General features: G+C 31.4%; 4 protein-coding genes and 1 long non-coding RNA gene across 6 annotated transcripts; 3 read left to right on the forward strand and 2 right to left on the reverse strand.

Annotated features, from left to right (window-relative positions):
* Positions 1–2135: 2135 nt before the first annotated feature.
* On the forward strand, positions 2136–4182 carry LOC131020574 (DNA-binding protein S1FA-like). Of its 2 annotated transcripts, none has more exons than XM_057949488.1 (2): positions 2136–2305; positions 3779–4182. In XM_057949488.1, the coding sequence occupies exons 1-2, from the start codon at positions 2258–2260 to the stop codon at positions 3992–3994; spliced, it is 264 nt and encodes an 87-aa protein (XP_057805471.1). In that variant the 5' UTR covers positions 2136–2257; the 3' UTR covers positions 3995–4182. The 2 variants fall into 2 exon arrangements, with proteins under 2 accessions (XP_057805471.1, XP_057805473.1); XM_057949490.1 differs by having other exon boundaries at positions 2141–2305; positions 3782–4182.
* Positions 4128–5958, reverse strand: LOC131020573 (cell number regulator 8-like). Its single transcript, XM_057949487.1, has 3 exons — positions 5476–5958; positions 4569–4777; positions 4128–4500 (listed from the first exon to the last, which is right to left on the reverse strand). Exons 1-3 carry the CDS (start codon positions 5741–5743, stop codon positions 4267–4269), a joined length of 711 nt encoding a protein of 236 aa, XP_057805470.1. The 5' UTR covers positions 5744–5958; the 3' UTR covers positions 4128–4266.
* Positions 5959–7644: 1686 nt separating this feature from the next.
* On the reverse strand, positions 7645–9060 carry LOC131020575 (uncharacterized). The gene is made up of 2 exons (XR_009100718.1): positions 8633–9060; positions 7645–8526 (listed from the first exon to the last, which is right to left on the reverse strand). It is a non-coding gene; the product is annotated as an uncharacterized LOC131020575 (long non-coding RNA).
* A 4178-nt stretch (positions 9061–13238) lies between these two features.
* LOC131023616 (uncharacterized protein At1g28695-like) lies at positions 13239–15297 on the forward strand. Its single transcript, XM_057953157.1, has 3 exons — positions 13239–13292; positions 13666–14061; positions 14759–15297. The coding sequence occupies exons 1-3, from the start codon at positions 13239–13241 to the stop codon at positions 15254–15256; spliced, it is 948 nt and encodes a 315-aa protein (XP_057809140.1). The 3' UTR covers positions 15257–15297.
* A 2512-nt stretch (positions 15298–17809) lies between these two features.
* Positions 17810–19859, forward strand: LOC131020576 (uncharacterized protein At1g28695-like). The gene is made up of 3 exons (XM_057949491.1): positions 17810–18176; positions 18274–18669; positions 19203–19859. The coding sequence occupies exons 1-3, from the start codon at positions 18033–18035 to the stop codon at positions 19695–19697; spliced, it is 1035 nt and encodes a 344-aa protein (XP_057805474.1). The 5' UTR covers positions 17810–18032; the 3' UTR covers positions 19698–19859.
* Positions 19860–21121: the final 1262 nt, after the last annotated feature.

Below are 21121 nucleotides of genomic sequence, written 5' to 3' on the forward strand. Positions count from 1 at the left end.
TGGACCAAATTTTAAAAAATTATATATTTATGTATTATGTGACAAAAAAATAGTGTTAATTAAAATTTTAAATTTGAATATTATTCGTAAATATTATTAACTATTGAAAAATACTTAGATATGCTAGAAAAATCATGAGCTTTGGTCTTATTATGATTTTTGAAATCTTTTAGAAATTATTATAATAAAATATTAGTACTATTTAATCTGAATTTTTTTCGCTAACTGAAGAAATGACGTGGCGTGATTCTTTTGCACTTTGATGGAAAAATCTGATATGTTGTCATGTTGAGATCGAAATGATGTCATCAAGATATACTAAACATTTTTTTAATTACAAATTCAAAGGTTTTACCAATTATTTCAAAAAAAAGAAAAATAGAAAAATGATTTTATGCTACAATTATTGGATGCATCTTGATTTCTCCCAATTGTTTTTTGTGCGGGTAATTTTGTCGGTACGGCAAGTAATACGAAGGATCTTCTCAATCACCGACTTTATATTATTCACATTTCACATCAGTGGTGTTGTACAGTTTTTGCTGGTTAGGATGTGTTCACTTTCTTGGAAAATAAGAGAAAAATTATATTTTTATCTATTTTTTTATTATTATTTTTACATAATTATTATGATGAATTTTTTTTAAGACAGTATGAAATATTTTTCGGATAACTCATTTTCTCTCCAGTGTTGGATAATATTATCTTAAGATAGGGGTGTGAAATATTTTCCAATATTTTCTCATCTTTTTATTTTTAATGAACATATGATTAAAAAAAATAATAATAATTTTTCATCTTTTTTATCCATCATTTTCCAACGAAAATTTTATAAGCAAAATAAACACATCCTTATTATATATAATTTGTAGTCTATCAATTCAAATGGGCTCAAGAGTATTTATTTTAGTTTTGTTTTATCAATAAACAATTTTTTTTTTTTGGAACAATAAACAAATATGACTAGTTATAACTATTATATCCTCTGTCCATCTTTCATTTTATTTTTCAGAATGAGTTTAAACAAAATTAAATCCTTGGTCCAATTTCTTCAGTTCAAAGGTACATTAGTTCATTACTATCAATTGATGATTTCATAATTAAGTTATAAAATTCCATTTGATTACGACAAAGACTCCGTGCACATGGATGTACTATACGGATAAATAAGAATTGACAATTATCTTGAAGAAAGTTGTCATTAATTCTTTTTACCATCTAATTTGATTACATACGAACTCGAAGTAACTAAGTGACAATTAATCTGAAAAAAAGTTTTAAATTTTTATGATTACCTCTACCTCCACGAAAATATGACACTTTTGTTATTTTTGATGTCCAATAAAAATATGACATTTTTTTTTATAGAACATGGCCTCATATCTTCTTCTTATATGTTATCTTTATAAAGACCTCTTATATATTTATATAAAAAAAATTATCTTTTAATTCAATCTGTATCACTGATTTCATATAATGGTAAAACCATTTTTCCACTATATAAAAATTATTGCTATTTCATTTAAAATACCCCTGATTAAATTCCATTAATATATGTAAGTAGTCAATATTTTATGGCCTTGGATTTGAATCATACATAACGGATACTGTTATTTAAGTATTTGTTGCCAAGTTTAATTTCGGATATTATTCGGAAAATATATATGTCATTTCAGTTCATATGAAAAAAAGTAGTTTTAAAAGCTTGAGACAGAAACAAAATTTCACCATATATCTTCTTTAAAGAAATAGGGTAGTTGTATGAGATAGAAAAATTATCGATATTAGGAGCAAAAATGTGAATTCCTATATTTTTGATCCTTTCGTCTTTCTTGAATAAGAAATAAATATTTTTACATTGACATTTTGCTCCTAATATCGACCATTTTCCTACGACCTTCAGTCGCACATTCAACGACTGAACATATATTTTAAAATAAATACTATCAAAAGAGTAACTTACATTTTCATGTATTTATTTATTTGATATTTATATAGACAATTATTTTTAGTTGGCACAAATATATTTTGATGGAAATTGATTGGGCCTTGATTTGGGCTTTTTTGTTTGTGTAGTTTCCCTTTTTGGACTGGGGTCAATTCATAAATACCGAAAAGTAAAAGCACCTAATTCGAAAGTCTGACTTCGTTTCGGAGCACCAACGCACACTCGTCAATCAAATTTAAGACTCTGGCTTCACCCACCTTCCAATAATTCCAATTTTCTCTCTAAAAAAATAAAAAATAAATAAAGGCGATGGAAGCAGATGGTGATTTCGATGTTCCTCCGTCATTTGATCGCGTGGTATTGTCCTTTCCTCTTTTGAATTCTAACTCGATTTTGGTAGATCTATGATTTTTCTGAAAAAAATAAATGAAATGGATGCAGTTACGTTTTTATATCAAATTTCCCTGTTGATATGTGGTTTTATGAAGTTTTGACTCCGATTTGGTGGCTGTTGGTGCGATTTTTCCTGCATGCATTTCATTTTGAAGTTTTTTTTTTTTGCTCGTAATCAGCTGGAACTACATTGTTTTGACGGTGTTGTTTTATTTTCTGGATTTTGATAGGAATTGCGTTGTAGTGAAGGCTGCTTTGGAATTTGGATATTTGATTATATGTTTCTGCATGCCGTTTTTAAGTGTGAAGTCTTTCTTAAAAGATAATTCTGAAGTTAATTTTCAGCAAATTTTGTTATTGATTTTTTCTGAGCCAATTGTTATTGATTATTGGTATAGGAGATAATGTTGCTATGTCTTGTGAGGTAGATTACAGTAATTATTTTTTTAATGCCTGATTTGAGATTGACCATCATGAATTTATGATTTTGTTTCTGCTTAATTTGATAAACATAAGTAATAAAATCTGACCTTTTATGTATTTTATAGTATAATATTCCCTCCGTCCCGGCTTTTGGTATCCAGTTGAGAACGACACGGGTTTTAATAAAGTGATTGATGTTTTGTGAGTGGAATAAGGGTCCCACATTTTATGTGAGAGTTAAAATAATTAAAGTGGAGTAAGGGTCCCACTTACTTTTACCCTGTTTTTTGTTTTTACTTTATCTAAGATCTAAAGCTCTTCTTGAGCTGAATTGACTGATAAAAAAACGTATAACGTGTAATTAAGAAAATTCAAACCGATAAAAACCTAGTATTTTTTGTTTGATTAGCTTAAAGCTGGTTCAAGTTTGGTATAATTGATAAACAAATAAGAATCAAACTTAATTTCTAAAGCTCAGATGAAAGAGTGGGCGTTTGTGTTGCTTGGTAATTTTATGGATTTACCGTATATATGTTCAATCCCTTACAACTTCACATTTCGTATTTCATAATTCAATCATAGCTGTGGATTTCCCATTTTAGAAGATGGAGGGAAACCCACCCTTTTTGTGCTTGAATTGGGCTCTTTATGCTGACAATCTGGACTGATATTTAAGCTGTTTATGTTCTTAAGCAGAACTTGCGCATTGGACATTTCTGTAAAATTCCACATTAAGACTATTTATTTACCTGCATAAATTTTCATTATTATTGGTTCAAAGTTTGTCATCAATGTAGACCTAATGCGTATAATTCTTCTACGATTCTTGTATAGTATAGTTCTTCCCACAAGTGCCTTGGAATATTCTTTCATAACGAAACAGCTAGATCTGCTTTTCATATGATATAACCAGTTAATTCGTTCATGTTTAGCATACCTTGGATTAGAAATCTTTGTTATGCCTTATCCTACTTTTGATCGGGTTTCATCCGACTCATATTTTTCTTCTAACAGAAGAATGCAGCCCGTGATGGTGCAGCACAAGGGTTCAACCCAGGCTTGATCGTCTTACTTGTGATTGGGGGGCTGCTCTTGGCATTCCTTGTTGGAAATTACGTGCTCTACACTTACGCCCAAAAAACCTTGCCTCCGAAGAAAAAGAAGCCCGTCTCCAAGAAGAAGATGAAGAAAGAACGACTGAAGCAAGGCATATCAGCTCCCGGAGAATAGATGCGATATCGGGTTGTACACCTATCAAACACCTCATGTTCTGAACTTTGCTGAGATATCGTTGCACTGTGTAGGCCTCCTGCCTCCCATTTCGAATTTTCCCGGCTGTTTTATTAGTAGACTGAAACAACAATTGCAGTTTGTTTAAAACTTTGTCTAAATCTGAAGTCAAACTCTTTATACAAAAATCATCTGAGGGTCTGTCTAGCTAGGAGCCTCAGGCAAGGCTTATATATACACTGGTTTTTATGATCTAACTCTGTAGGCTCAACTCAACGGCCCATCGTCTGCCCTCCAGGCGGAAGCATCAGGATCACAGGTTTGGCCGTGAACCCCGGATGAGGAAGCCTACGACGTAGCTCGCGAGCTTCCTGGCAGAGGGCGCACGGATGGCACGAGACGTGGGTTGCTAAGTCGCAGGCGGACTCACAGTGCTCGCGCTGGAGCTCGTTCATCCTGATGTTGTCCTCGCAGCCGATGGATTTGGCCGCGGCCTCGCAGCTGCCCTGTGTATGTTGGAAAATGGAGAGTTAGAGGTGGTGTAAGGGAAGAAGAGGGTGAGAAAGTGAGAGACTTGTAAATTGAATTTGCGGCGAATGGCGGTGCGGTTGGGATAGGAGAAGCATGGTGCGAAGCAATTGAAGCCGAAGAAGCAGTTGCCCAACAAGTAAAGGGCGGTGTAAGGCAAGCAGTGAGTAGCGAAGGTTGCTGCACCCGGTTTTGATCCTAGTCTCTCTACGTTGCTTCCATGAAGCACACAAGGAGCACAACAACCCAGAACACCTGAGAGAGAGAGAGAGAGCGCCAAAAAATCGAATCAGAATTAGTGCTCATTTGGTTCAAGTAGAGGAATGGAAAAAGAATGGAATCAAATAAATGAGTGGAATAGTAACAATAACCATTAGTTTTATTGAGTGTTTGGTTTAACAATGGAAATGAATAAGTATATATATTGAAATATGGGTTAATGGCATGAAAATACATGTAACTTAGGTAAAAGTATATTTTTGTTGCGAATTTTGAAAAGTTTCATTATATACATTAATTTTATTAATTATTTAATTTGTAACTCTGATTTTATTTTTTCTAATTGAAAGATGATATGGCCTCTATGTGGCTCATCGGCACAAGTTTTTTACTTCGTTGGATGACTAGTATCTACCTCATCCTGGTCTCTTCTCCTTTAAAACTGATGTATTTTCATGAAATCAGAATCAAAATTAAACAACTAATAAAATCGATCTCAAGCGATGTATTTTCATGCAATTAACTCCGGAAAACATCATAACTTAATTTGGACACTGATGATCTCGGTCGGTGTATTTTTATGCAATTAACTCCTACAAACATCATAAATTAATGTTTGGACACTGATGATCTCGCGCGCGCACACTACACACACGTCTTTGTTAGATCATTAAGATATTTACATAAAATAAAATAGTAAGAAAAAAATAATAATGAGCAAATAAAAAACTCACAAACTTCAAGATCACTGCTGTAGAACTCATCATTCTTTCCAAGACATGAGTAGATGCTGGAATCCCATTCATCTGTTTGCACCCTACTGCCATCACCCACCACCAACCCATGACCAGTCCATCCCGCCGCCGCCGCCGCCGACGGCTTAGCGGCGGCGCTGGTGGAGGACTTCCCTTCATGCTTTGTCCCACCACCTGAATAGGATTTCATTTCAACCTCTGATTCTTCTTCTTCTTCTAGCCCCGGTACAAGATCATAATTAGCCATATTTCCAGATAAGAATATTACACGAAAATTTACAGACAAAAAAATAAAAAGAGAAAAGTGATTGTGTATGTAATTAATTTGTACAAAATGTTAGAGACGAAAATCGAGAGGTGGGCGCTTGCTTGAGAGGCTCTCTCTCGCCCCCACAGATAAATTCGATATCAACTATTTGAATTATTTACAATAATTTCTTTCTTTCTTCTTAATTTAGTGCATCTAAGTATTATTGCTCATTGAATGAACAAAATAGGGTGTGTGGCTCGTCGCAGATTTAGATGTGAAGGAAAATTAAAGGTTTGACGTAATTCCTATATCTATTATCAACCCTTGAATTTTGGAAGTCACGTTAATTAATGAATGGTCATCAATATCTAATATAGGTTGATGAATTTAAAGTTACTGTATAATTTTTAAGCTTTTTTATTTTTTGAAATAAAAATTAAGTATAATTTATAATATTATAATACATTTTATTTTTATAAAAAATGGTACTTAGTTGCACACACAATTAAAATTGTGTAACATTGGATCTCATCATCCGCGTGTAGGGGCACAACTAGAATAAATACATATAGACATTTTGTTTAATATTATTATAGACGATATATATAATGGTCACTGGGTACTCAAAATAGTTTTACTAATATATTAGAATTCAAGTTCATGCATGATTTATATATGATATACAGTTGAATTAGGAACATGCATGGCATATATTGCATTCCCATCTTGTTGTCATGTATTCTGCAAGAAGAATATGTAATACTTAATTAATAAATATATATATATATATATATATATATATATATATATATATATATCCTGTAAATTTGTAATACAAAATTATATCGGACGTCTTGCCAAAAGCAACCACAATATTTACTTGAACTTTTAATTTCTGCACGATTTTTAATATATTCATAATTTTACACCGAAAAAAAAGAGATTATAATTAGAACAAACAACACTTGATATACATTTTCTTTTTGCCCTCAACTATTAAGTTTGGTTAATATTGAAACATGATTTTTTTTTGTGGTACTTAAAAACTAACAGTATTAACCCCAAGGGACACTAAGTGGTGCGAACTTCTGTCTACGAACAGTGAGGTCCAAGGTTCAAACCTCACCGCTCTCCCTTCTCCAAAAAAAAAAAAGAAAACCTAACAGTATTTAATTTGTTGCCTTAATTAAGTTCATTATCAACTAATGGTTCGTTTTTCATCTTTTACCCTGTGTAATTCGCACATTAATATTTTGTCACTACTAATCATGATACTTGTTAATATTTATGCATGAATTGGGCATATATATGGCTTTTTTTTAAGAGAATTGGGCATATAATTGCTAAAACGAAAAGTTCAATAGATTCAAATTTAGATAGTAGTTTTCTTTGTGGTGAAACAAATAATAATTGTACCAGTACTAGTGAAGCAAGGGCTTTTTCATTTGGACACACGTTACTAAAATATATCATTTCATATTTCAACACGAAACGTATATACCAAATAGTGTGGTGTGGCCTGGATTTTTTTTATTATTTAATACGGTTAATTTATATATATAAAAAAGAGAGTATAATATCATTATTTGTTGGTTGATTAAGAGAATGTAACGGTGCAATATATATAAAAAACAACAAAAAAACTTATTCAGTTATTCTCAACAAAAAAAAAAACAAAAAATAATAATAAGAGAATGTAACGGTGCAATAAAAGCACAATAGAAGTTGTTGGTTGATTAAAATTAAATCCAACTTCCTTCTTGTCGCCAACAAATTTTAGTGTAATTAATTGCGCATAAATGCATTTTACGTATAAGAATTCTATATCTCTACACGTCATATAAAAACAATAACCTCGTATTTCCACATGCATATATCAATACGACGGCATATAATTCTTTTGCAACGAATACTATATAACTAGGTGAAATATGCTCTTAAATCCCTTAATTACAACATCTCTTTTATAGTAATAATTAACATTATACTATTACATCAGGAAAAAAAAATTACACCATAATCATAAAACGAAATAGAATCTGCATCGTCATCCAAACTTAGGATAGTGCTCAATTACATAAGAAGCTTTTTACATCGAATTTATAGTTTATATATCGAATTTTGGAGCTTTTTCTAGAAAATGATCCGAGTTTTCTTTTATTTTTTTAACAATCTTTAACTTTATTAAAAGTTGTAATTTTGGCCCGTAATAGAAAATTCGACTTCAAAAAATTGAATCAAAGGCGAGATTCTCACGTAGCATATCAATTACATAATTATAAAGTCAATTTAATTTCCCCTTCATTTAGTATATATATATATATTCAAGCAAGCTCATTCAACTTTTCGATCACGGGCCAAAATTAAAACTTTCTACAAAGTTGAAGATCTTAAAAAAGTAAACAAAAATTCGAGCCATTTTTTAAAAAGACTTCAAAGTTCGTTGCATAAACCTCACTTAACCGAAGTGAAAAAAAAGAAAAGAAAAGAAAAAAATCACACAAATAGATTATTTTTTTCTTTTTCAAAAAAGTGACCATAAAAATAGATAAAGAATATGAAGGAGCATTCACTCATCCCATCATCGTAAATTCATGATCTAGAATTCTTCCTAGCAAGATTTCTCCTTACATTCCGTTTCGACTTGTGACGGGCCGAGACGGCGTGATGAGGGATTCTCGGCCCGGCCCGATTCGGCGGCGGATTGTATGTGTGCGTCTCCGGCCCTCTGTAATCAATATCATAAACCTCTGATCCCATATTCTTCGCATGCATTCTCCCTGCAACACCATCACATTTAGAGAGAGAAAGAGAGATACATATATATATACATATATATATATATATATATAGAGAGAGAGAGAGATGTAGAGAGGGAGAGAGAACCTGCTGAAGAGCCCGGCCCGGAAAGGAGGAGAAGAAGTAGAATGCAAACGAGACTACACTTGAGCTCCATCACATTCCAAATTTGAAGATTTGTTTCTATTTTGATCTGATTTTTTTTTTTTGTTGTTGTTGTCAAGTTTTAGGAGAGGAATGATGAAGATGAAGAAGAGTTAAGGAATTTTTTGAAGAGAGGTTTTGGCAATTGAAACCGTCGCCATCTGCACAGCCATTGATTGCGAGGAGTTGATTGGGATGTGTTGTGCTGGAACATTTATGTTCCGTTACGGATTCTCAAATCATGTCTCATCTCGTATTTAATTTCATTTTTCCACTTTGGAATTTTCAAATAAGATACTTACTAAATAGAATTAATCAAAGGAAACGAAATTATTAGGCATGTTGGCATGAGAAGGGGCAGCAGAAATTGAGTGGTATGGACTAGGGATGGTTTTTGGAATTAGTTAACCTATTATTGTCTTTGAGGAAATAATTATTTGAATGATGTCTGACAAGTGAACACCATAATTGTACAATACATATATGGGTTGTTGACCGTAGGATAAAAGCCAAATGATTTGAGTCGGATTTCATCACAATCACAATCGATTTAAGAGTAATGCTAAACAGTCACATTGTGGCCACCACAATTTACCTAAATATAAAATAATTTAATTTATTTAACTCATTTTTAAAATAAAAATAAGATTTAGTTATTTTATCATATTCTCTAAATTGTAGTTATTTTTTTGCAATTTTTTTATTACTTTTTTATTTTTATTAAAAAATAAAAAATACAAAAAAATATAAAATATAAAATAAGTACAATATAGACAATATAATAAAATAACTAAATCCTATTTTTATTTTAAAAAATAAATTAAATAAATCAACATTTTTCTTATTATACTAGTTTGTGGGTGACCACAATGTGGCTGCATAGATTTATTGTTGGTTTAAATGTGTTTCGAGTCTTTCTTGAGATATCAATCAATTCACCACAAAACAAATGACGTGTTATTAACGACGGAATTTTTCATCATTAGAAATTATAAGTTTAACGACGAAATTCGCAACATAATATTGATATCGTAATATCTTAATTTCTTCGTACTATTTTCATCGTTAAAGCTCACGATGCACTCACGAGCATGTGAAGGACATATGTAAGAAATTAGGGCAGATGTAATATATTTTGTGGGAAGCGAGAGTGAAGTATATTGCAAATTTTAAATAGAACGAAAATAAAAATAAAAATTACTCCCTCCGTCCTATTATAAGTGGCTCAAAACTTTTCGACACGAGAATTAATTAAGAAGAATATGTAAATGTGTTAAAAGTGATAGGGTTCACATTTTTTTTAAAGGGTGTTAAACTTTTTCATTTGTGGAAATAAGCCACTTATAGTGGAACGACTCAAAATGAAATACATGCCACTTTTAGTGGGACATCGGGAGTATTAAAATTAACGAGGCCTAATTTTTAATACTAAATACTGACTATTATTAGGGGTGTGTAGCGGGTCGGACCCGGACCGACCCGCCGGGTTTGCTAACCCAAAAATTTCAGAAAAATGGATCGACCCGGGCCGAAACTTTCGTGCGGGCCGACCCGGGTCCGGTTCGGTCCAGGTCAGACCCGCTAATAACCTACTTTTTTTTCTTATTTTTTTTCCTGTTTTTGCACCTATTTTTCAGATCTAAAACATAAAAAATATGATACCAAAACACATATCATAGTCTCAAATATTCGCAATCCACAATCACAAAAAAACAAAACATAAATCACAATCAATCTATTACATAATATGAATTAAATATTAAATATATAAATTAAATATTAAATTTATATGAGTACCTGGTCGGTTCCGGGTTCGGTGGGTTCGACCGGGTTTAGACCCGGACCGACCCGGAAAAAATTCGATCCTTAAAATTAGACCCAATCCGGACCGAACACCTATAATGGGCCGATTCGGTCCGGGCGAGTTTGGCGGGTCCGGATTGGATTTGCATACCCCTAACTATTATTACGAAAATGACATCGTTTAAACCGACCATTAAAGTGCCGCATCTTCTCATGGTTATTGAGCTCAACTTCTACTTCTTATCTTTAGATGCCATTCAAACTTAGATAGAACTACATCTTATATCTAGAATTTGCCTATTAGCCCAACTTTGTTTTCAGCCGTAAAATATTGTTTTCTAAAATATGATTTGAAATTAATATATGCGTATTTTTATTTATCGAAAACAAAAGATTTAATGTGGATAATCAAGTATGTATGGACAATCCCATGTGTGCATCATTGAAAATGTCTTAAAGAGACATCACATTTAGGAGACCACCTCTTTGGCTGGACTTCACTACACAAAAACCTACCCTTTTTTCTTCCTTTCAAAATTCTCTTGTACCCTTCTGCATTGCTATGACACTCCACATTATGCCCCATCATTTCTTGATTTTTTCCCCCCTCTTTTTCAAACTTTCAAGGAATTTTGGAAATGGAATTAACATAATTCTTGGGCATGCAGTTTATTTTTCATTTTGGAAAAAAAGATAATTATTTGTTCATTCTTGTCGATCGGGCTGTGATCAGAATACTATATGTGACAAATTTAGTTGGGAAAATTAAATGCACTGCATGCTACGGATGAGGACCAATAATATTTATTTTCCCATAAAGTCTCACATGAAATTAAATGTCGGCCCTGTACAGTAAAAGAAAGGAGAGGAAATTTTAATGAGGAGTTGAAGTTTCAGGGCTTTCATAAATCAGGCATTTTAATAAATTCTAATTTCAATTCACATTCTTCTATGGTTTGAGAATTTTGAAAGAGTACATATCCAAATTCAAATATACTTCTTTTAGTCTTGTAGATATATATTACTCCCTCTCTCCCACTCCAAATGTCCCATTTTCTATTTTGGGTTGTCCCACTTCAAATGTCTCATTCTACTAATTCACTTTATCTACTCTATACCTAGTTTATCTCCTTTATACATATTTTTTAATCTTCATGCCCAAAAGAAATGAGACATTTGGAGCGGGACGGAGGGAGTATATTTTTGGCACTTGCACCAACTATAATAAATTATCATGCATTCACATTTCACGCACGGTTACACACAAACAACCAACTAAATGCATAATTGAGGGGTTTCAAGTATAGAGTAATAAAATTCACCTTTCAGATTATTATTATTTTTATTTAAAAAAAAAATCACCCCTTGGAGAGTTGGAGATAAAAATTTACAAGCCTATGTATACTTAGATAGGCTAAAATCCAAGATCCAAAAACCATGTACCACGTGGACTGTAATGAAACATTAAGATACCCTATTGTGTTCCACTGTATATCACTCTGAATTTTATTAATTTTTATTATAAAAGTTAAAATTTAATAATCTTATATAACATAACTTTGATTTAATTAACCCATATAATTAGATATTAATTCAAATAAATATAAAAAATAGTTATGTTTATTGGATGAATGAATTTTAGTTAGTTAACTAATTAAACTAAAATATAAAAAATTAAAATTCAAGAAAAAAAATAATTAAAAGCGAGACACAATATAGGATAAAACAAAAGATCCCAAGTGATTTTGCGGTATTCACAAATCATCATCTTCAAATTTGGTGCGTCCACAAAGGAAACCTTAATTTAATTTTAAAATAGAGGTTTTGATTCTTTTGAAACGATTCGATTGGAAAGATTTTAGAAAAAGGAGTACAATTTTGAAGATATATTTTCAAAAGAAAGGGGTATACAAAATTGGGGGATTTGCTTTAATACCCAACAGTAGGTGTATGTGTATGCTTCTATATAAACATATGGGTATAAAGAAAATTATTTAGAGTAGGGTAAATGGGTAATAAGGAAGCATATATATACATATATATATAATTAAGAGAGGCTCAACTTAAAAATTTAAGATGTATATATATAATACGATATACAAAATACAATCCGATTTACTAATTGCTATCTTACCAAAAGAGTTGAAATACGATGTCATGATCTGTATCTTTAGTTATTGGAAACTTATAAAATTCTTCTGTCAAGCCTTAATCGACAAATTGACCTACAAAATCCTTCAATTTTTTATTAGGTTCGTTTACTTTGATAAATAAATTTATCCATAGAAAATAATGGATAATAAAAATTTATACCTTTAAATGTCTCATTTCTTTTTCAATATTTGACACAAAAGTATTTTTTCTTCCTTATTTTCAATTCAAGGATGAATAATATTATCCATGCTTGAAGTGAAAATAAGGAAGGAAAAATGCTTTTGTGTCAAATATTGGAAAAGAAATGAGATATTTAAAGGCATAAATTTTTGTTATCCATCATTTTCCATAGATAAATTTATCCATCAAAGTAAACGCAGCCTTAGTTTAGCTTTACTATTGTTGTCTCCTCTCGTACAATTTAAAATAATTATATATAGAATGTATTGATTATAAAATGTATTTATACTATATATAGAGTATAAATATTTAATAAATTATATTTTCTAATTTAGAATATTATATATATATGGCTAATCTTTATATCCATATAATAAATTAATCACTAAAATACTTAATTTCAGAAACAAAAATGTGCAAAAACGAGGCGAATGTTGATCTTTCTTATAATCGCGGATCCGTAACCGTAATCATTATTATTGATTATATAGGTTTAAAAAATAGATATGAATAAAGCATTCGTTATAAATAACCGATCGTTTATTTTTAAAAGAGAAATGAGCCCCGAAATTTTTTATCAACAATTAATTTCACCCTCTAAAATAAAAATCTAAATAACTCTTCTCATGAAAAATCTTGCTATCCTTTCTTTATTTCTAGTGTCTATCATACTTCTCTATTGTTGGGAAGAATACACCTTATTTTATACAGATAAATACACTTCTGTCGATTCCAACTCGGTTAGCTATAAATATATTTCAAATACATTTTCAATGCAATTAATCAAATAAATAAAATATTTCTGAATTTTATTTGTCGACTTGTGTTAATTTGTTTAGTTGAAACACTCATGGGTAGACCGAGACGAGCTCCGAATAGTTTTGGAGAAGGTTTCAACGCCAAACAAGACGGTGATCATCACCGTCATCAACGAGGCCTACGTCGAGCCATACCCTTCAATGTTTGATCTTTTTCTCGAGGGTTTTTGGATCGGTGAAAAAACCCGGCCGCTCCTCCGCCATTTGCTGGTGGTTTCCATGGATAAAACTGCTCATGAGAGGTGCCGCTTCCGCCGCTTGAACTGTTACTTACTGACGGCGGAAGAAGAAGGCGGCGGCGGCAATGGGATCGCCGGGGAGAAGTTGTACATGTCGGAAGAGTTTATAGAGATGATGTGGAGGAGGACTGCTTTTCTACTCGGTGTTCTTAAGAGAGGTTACAACTTCATATTTACCGTATGACTCTTCTCTTAAATTGTGTTGTATTTTAATCTCGTATTTTTTTTGCACGTGCCTACCTCTATCTATTCTATACTCTATAATCTATAATATATTAAAAAGATATCTTTCAATTTTGAAATCAATTTCAAAATTGAGTGGCAATTTCGTGATTATAATAACATTGAATTGTAATTTTTATTTTTTCTTTTTATTGCATTTTTCTTTAACTTCTTTGTTTTTTTTTTTTCTTTGCGAAATTGTGAAATTTGGCTAATTATAAAATACATATCAAATTAAGATCAAGACAAGAGCTTTAAGTTAATATATTTGTGTAAATATTGAATTTAAAATATAAAAGTTATATTTATTTAAAAATTAAAACTTTAAAAAAGTTCTCTCTCATCTCTCAACTTTTTTGAAAAACCTATTTTTCAATTCTTTGTTATTTTCACATTTCTTTTTTTTCTTTCCTTTAATTTTTTTTTTGCTTTTTTGACAATATCAATTTTATTCTTGTGAATTTTTTTTAAAAAATTTTTGTTTTGATATTCAGGTCAAATATATACAGTTAAAATTAGTATTCTTTTTTATTATACTTATAAATATAATAAATGAATTGGTATCAATTATATATAAACAAAAATTGACTATAACAGTCTATAACCCAAAGAATAATTGCATAATTATCTAATATTGTGCTGTATTGATATAGGATACTGATATTATATGGGTTCGGAATCCATTTTCGAAGCTAATGAACAACGATGGGCTCGACTTGCAAATAAGCACCGATCGGTTCACCAACGATCCATTAACGTATGATCGTCGGATCAACACCGGATTCTACTACATCCGGTCGAGCAACAAAACGACGTCGTTTTTTAAAAAATGGTACGACACGAGGTCGAACGCGACGGGGATGAAAGAACAAGACGTGCTGCAGATGCTAATAAGTGAGATGGGTGCTCTTAGAGAATTCAACATTACTATAAGATATTTGGACACCAAATATTTCAGTGGATTTTGCAGAGACAGCCCAGATGCTGGATCGGTAATCACTGTTCATGCAAACTGTTGTCGCACTATTAAAGCCAAACTCGTGGATTTGAAGGCCGTTTTCATGGATTTGAAGAGATTCAATGTGGGGAATAGTAGTAGCAATTTTCGATGGTCACCACATATGGCTTGTGCAAAATCCCGGAACACATAGTGCTTTAGTTACGCTCCCCCCTTTTATCTTTCTCTTTTCAATTGTCACCCGGGTGTGTAATCGGTCGAAATTCGATTTATAATCATTTTATATTATTTTTTTATGATTATATAACATATGAAATAATATTATGGAGTATAAATTATTTCTTTATTGATTGATTGATTAATAAATATTAATGTTAATAGTGATATGTTATTTATAACTATAATTAAAAATTATGAAAATATAAAATGAAAGGAGATTGTGTGCGTGTGTTGGCCAATAGGCCAAGCGGTAAGACATTAATGCTTAAGACCAAAGATCTTGAATTCGAGTCACCTGTAACGATGTCTTTAAATTTTTTTTTATTTAACAGTGCCCAAAAATAAGTGGCAAATGACAATAAAATGAAGGAGATTTGAGAAAAAAATTAAATGTAGTTTTTTTTTTTTGAAAATTAAGAATTACAAAAGGTATTTGAATATAATCAATTATGGTTCTGCACGCAGGCGAAACCTTAACACCACACAACTGTGGGAAAACTACACCGCACGCACCACCTAAAGTGGGAAAACTTCACCGCACGCAGGCGGGATTGAACCCAAAACCTCTCACAAATGAGAGTCTTTGGGCAATGCCTCATCTATATATAATATAAAACACCAGTTTTCTTCCTGCCAATTTAATGACATTTTTGCAATTATAACGTCAACTAAGGATAAAAATTTAGAAATTAAAAGAGAGTGGGGTGAGAGGAGAGAGAAAAGTAGAAATGTGAGATAATTTACGCTTCATCTACTATCATTTTCCCCACATTTTCTCTCTCTTCATTTTCTTATACATTCACCCATTTTTTCTCAATTCCAAATTTTTCTTTCTTCTAACCTAATTTTCATATTTAGATGATTTTCTAAAAATCTTTAAATTTAATTTATGAAAATATATTCGACATGTATCTTAAATTAAAGATCATGACAAGATTTTTAATTTGATATAAAAATCATTAAATGTGAATTTGAAATAAATAAGTTATTATAATTTAAAAATTTAAAGTGATTATATTTCTATCTCCTCTTTCTTTTTCTATATTCTTTCATTTTTTCCCCTCTCTCCTTATTCACTCCACGTTATTATATTATCTATATATTAATCTCTCTCCACAAAATTTATCATGTTCTCTTCTCTTTTGATTATAATTATTTTAATTTAATGCAATTAAGGAGAAGGAAATTTCAATATGAATTTGTAAAAAAATAGTTATTTATCTTAAAATTAGAATTTAAATTGTAATATAGATTTATTTAATAATATGTACAAATTATTTATTTGTTTGTATAAACATATTTGTTGTTATATTTTGTTTTTATACTATTCGTATTTTTTCTATTTTTGTAATTATTTTTGGGCTATTTAAATATGAACTTTTAATAATAATGCAGTTCGTACGTTTAAGAGCCCAAAATTATTATATGACGTCTATTAATATTGTTATTGATAGTTTTAGTGTTATTTGCTCAAAATGAGATTCACTTAAATTATATGCTTTATAATCAGTAAATTTAATTATTATACAATACTCATCAAATTTAATACTTATACTCCTACTCATTAAGTTGATAAATTATCAAATACTAATATTTAAATTAACAGAATTTTTTTGTTATTAAGAAACTTACTTTTCAGGAGTAAGTGGCGTGGTTTACACCAGTTAAGTACATTTTTTTTTACTGAAAATGAAAAACGAGCCTATTGGAGTGAGACGTCTCAAAAAGGAAAACGAACCTATTAGAATGGGACGGAGGGAATAATATATTTATATAAATTAAAATTTTAAAAATAAATAAATATATTGTGGCCCGTGCATCGCACGGGAGAATGTACTAGTATAGGAGTATAAAATAACAGAAGTATATTCGAAAACTAAATTGTAGAATGTTCGGAATGAAAAAACCAAAAGATGAATGAAATAAATAAATAAAAAATTAAAAGACGAAAGAGAAGAGAAATAATTTCATTCTTAAAAAAAACTAATTTGGGCCGATTTTGCTATTAGTTTGAAATCCACTAGTTGGCAATTAAATGTAGGTTTTAAATTGTCGTCAGGTAGGAAAGAGAATATTTTTATAATATATACACGAGTTTTCAAATAATCTTTTTAATAAGAATAATTTAATTAGTCAATTTAAAGCACAAACTATTTTTTATTTATATTACAACATATCACGGTTCCGCAGCAAATTGACCCGTCCATCTTAATTTGTTGGTAAAATATAAGATTCAATACAATGAAATCTATTTATATTATGTATATGTAATCAGAGAGGATCATATTAATGGCCTCACCATTTCACTTTTCTCAACACAAAAGGAAAAATGAAAAGGATTTAATACATAAAGTATAGTAATAAAAAATAAATAAATTACATTTCAATTATAAAAATTAAACAATAAAAAAAAACACAAATTATATATGTCCATGTTTACGAATTATAAACATTAAATTTTAAAAATTACAAATTATTGTAACTCGAACGAATTAATACATATTTACTATATATGCATTTGTTAATCTACTCTTATTTATTTATGGTCAACTATTAGTACTAAATGAGGAATGAGATCCGAAATATAGAGAATTTGATTTAATTAAGAATTATAGCTCTAGGATTCTAGCCATGCCAAACCTTTGTCCTTTTGCATGACTTGTGACTCTAGATTAACCATTTCATTTCACCCTCCAAAATAAAAATTTCTAAATTAATTAGCTTCTTGCTCATGAAAAATTTCTGGAAATATGGAGTGCCACTCTAGTAACAAAAATCTAGCAATCCTCTCTGTATTTCTAGCAGCAATCATACTTCTCAATTATCGTGAAGAGCTAACCACCAATGCCATCTTATTTTATACAGAAAAATCCCATTCCATCAATTCCAACTCGGTGAGCTGTATCTGCAATTTAATCAATTTTTTTCAATATACATTCTCATGCAATTGATCAAATCTTCATGTATTCCATTTGTGTTTTGTTCAAATAGTCATTGGTGCATCGAGACGAGCTCCGAATAGTTTTGGAGAAGGCCTCAACGCCAGACAAGACGGTGATCATCGCTGTCATCAACGAGGCCTACGTCGAACCATACGAGAACGATTACCCCTCAATGTTTGATATTTTTCTTGAGGGTTTTTGGATCGGTGAGAAAACCCGGCCGCTCCTCCGCCATCTGCTGGTGGTTTCCATGGATAAAACTGCTCACGAGAGGTGCCGCTTCCGCCACTTGAACTGCTACTTCTTGGCGGCGGAACAAGGCGGCGGCGCCGGTGATTTTTCCGGGGAGAAGTTATACATGTCGGGAGAGTTTATAGAGATGATGTGGAGGAGGACTGCTTTCCTCCTTGATGTTCTCAAGAGAGGTTACGGCTTCATATTCACCGTACGTTTTTTTTCTCTTCATCCCGTGTTTCAATCTCGTATTTTATATATGCTGACATTTGACTATGCTTGTCATAAGTTATTAGTTTTTTAAAAAAACTTACAAACTCAGACAATTTTCTTAGCAACAAAAATAAGTCACATTATTAAAAAAAAATGGCCAATCAAGGTGTTCCCACTATTAAATTCTTCGCTAGATAGAAATTATAGGCCTTAACTATGGAATATTCAACTATTAAACAAAAAAAATGAGAATCAATTGCTAAAAATGATTATAAATCCTAATTACATATATAGAACTAGAACTAATTATAAATTTAAACTTAAACATTATAGTAAATTAAAATTAATTAATAATGACGATGAAGCGCAGTCTGTTGGTAAGACGCTTATCATCCAACCAATAGGTCGGGATTCGAGTCACCTAGAAGGCTAAAGTGTGAGTGTTTTTTCCTTTCTCTGAGCTCAACAGTATAATTTTTTTTTTTGAATTAATAATGTAAAAAGAGTTACTACTATTATTTATTTATGCAGGATACTGACGTTATATGGGTAAGGGATCCATTTGCGAGACTAAGAAAGAATGGGACGTTTGATTTGCAAATAAGCACCGATCATTTCACCGGAGATCCATTCTCGGAAGATAATCCGATCAACACGGGGTTTTACGCGATCCGATCGAGCAACAAAACGACGTCGTTGTTTGAGAAATGGTACGACATGAGGTCGAACGCGACGGGGATGAAAGAGCAAGACGTGCTGCAGATGCTAATAAGAGACATGGGTGCATTAAAAGAGTTCGACATTGCTGCAAGATTTCTCGACACACAATATTTCAGTGGATTTTGCAGTGATAGCCAAGATATTGAATCGGTAATCACTATTCATGCAAACTGTTGTCGCACTATTAAAGCCAAAATCGTGGATTTGAAGGCCGTTTTGATGGATTGGAAGAGGTTTAATGTGGGCAATAGTAGCACTGAATTTCGATGGTCACCACACATAGCTTGTGCAAATTCTTGGAGGTGATAGTGTTTTAATTTCTTTAATTTAAAGAAGAGATCCTTAATTTGTTTCTTGGTGTATGTGAATTTCAAATATTATTGTACAAATAAAGTGGCGTCTAGATTCATATATATATCTTAGTGCTAGCTCTTGATAATTAATTTGAAATAATTTGCTTGCATGATTCATATTCTCTTGAAAAAAGTGGAATTGGAGGAATCCTTGTGATGGAGTGACACATACTCAATTATGTATATTATCAATCTTGAATAGTAATTGCTCCCTTAACTGAGGTTTAGAAATTAATATAATTAGAGGACGTTTAATTTGGAGGATTAACTTTGATAGATAAAAATAATTCATTATATAGATTGAAACTTTGAGATATTTCAAGATCTTTGATAACTTATATCATTTGAGCTATTCATATCACACTGAAAGAGTGAGATTGAAACAATCCTAGTATGAAAGATCAAAATACTCAATCATGAATAATGCAAAGCAAAGGCCCCTTAAATTTCAAGATCTAATATAATCAATTGCTTTTATACGACAGAAACTAGTTTTTAATTCTTCATTAATCAGCAACTATATATATCGACGTTGATGTTTTATTTTTCTTGGTCATGCCAATTAGTTTCATTAATTGAAGAAAATTTTCTAATACTCTCATTTTCAGAAGGTTATTGCAGATGGGGGTGGCTCTATATATAATAGTGAAAAGAGATAAGTATAACTCAATTCTATATAGTAGTATCTAAAAAAAAGACTTCGATTTTCAACGGTCGAGACGTTATTTCAGTCAACTAATTAACTCACAAATTTTATAGAGTGAACCAATGCTAGCTATATTCAATAAGGTCATATATATCAAATATTGATTATGCATTAATTATGGTTATGTGAGCTCATAAAATTGCGACACGTGTCATAGGCATTTCAGGGCTAAAAATATAGAGGGATATTATATATCGTCCCTTAAAAATATGACAACGAGGGCGCGAGCATGCCAATTGCGAGGCCGCGAGTGCACTTACGAGATTATGTGAATAAAATACAATGCATATTATATATGTATATATTTGAACATAGGCATACATTGTAACACAAATATACATACTCCCTCCGTCCCTGAAATAAGTTCCTCTTTTTCCATTTTGGGACGTCCCCCAAATAAGTTCCTCTTTTTTTCTTTCTACTTTTGGACAACTACCCCACCACTAATAATACTTTATTTATTCTTACTTTTCACTTTTTCACCACTCCCAATACTAATTATACCACTTTTTCACCTTTTCACCACTCCCAATATTAATTATAACATATTTTTCTCCACTATCAATACACTTTACCATTTTCCTTAAAACCCGTGCCGTCCCCAAAGAGGAACTAATTTTGGGGACGGAGGGAGTATAAAATTAGCTGCTTCGACACTACCACGCTCAACA

This window comes from Salvia miltiorrhiza, chromosome 4, assembly GCF_028751815.1.
Source record: "Salvia miltiorrhiza cultivar Shanhuang (shh) chromosome 4, IMPLAD_Smil_shh, whole genome shotgun sequence".
Taxonomy (NCBI): Eukaryota; Viridiplantae; Streptophyta; class Magnoliopsida; order Lamiales; family Lamiaceae; genus Salvia; species Salvia miltiorrhiza.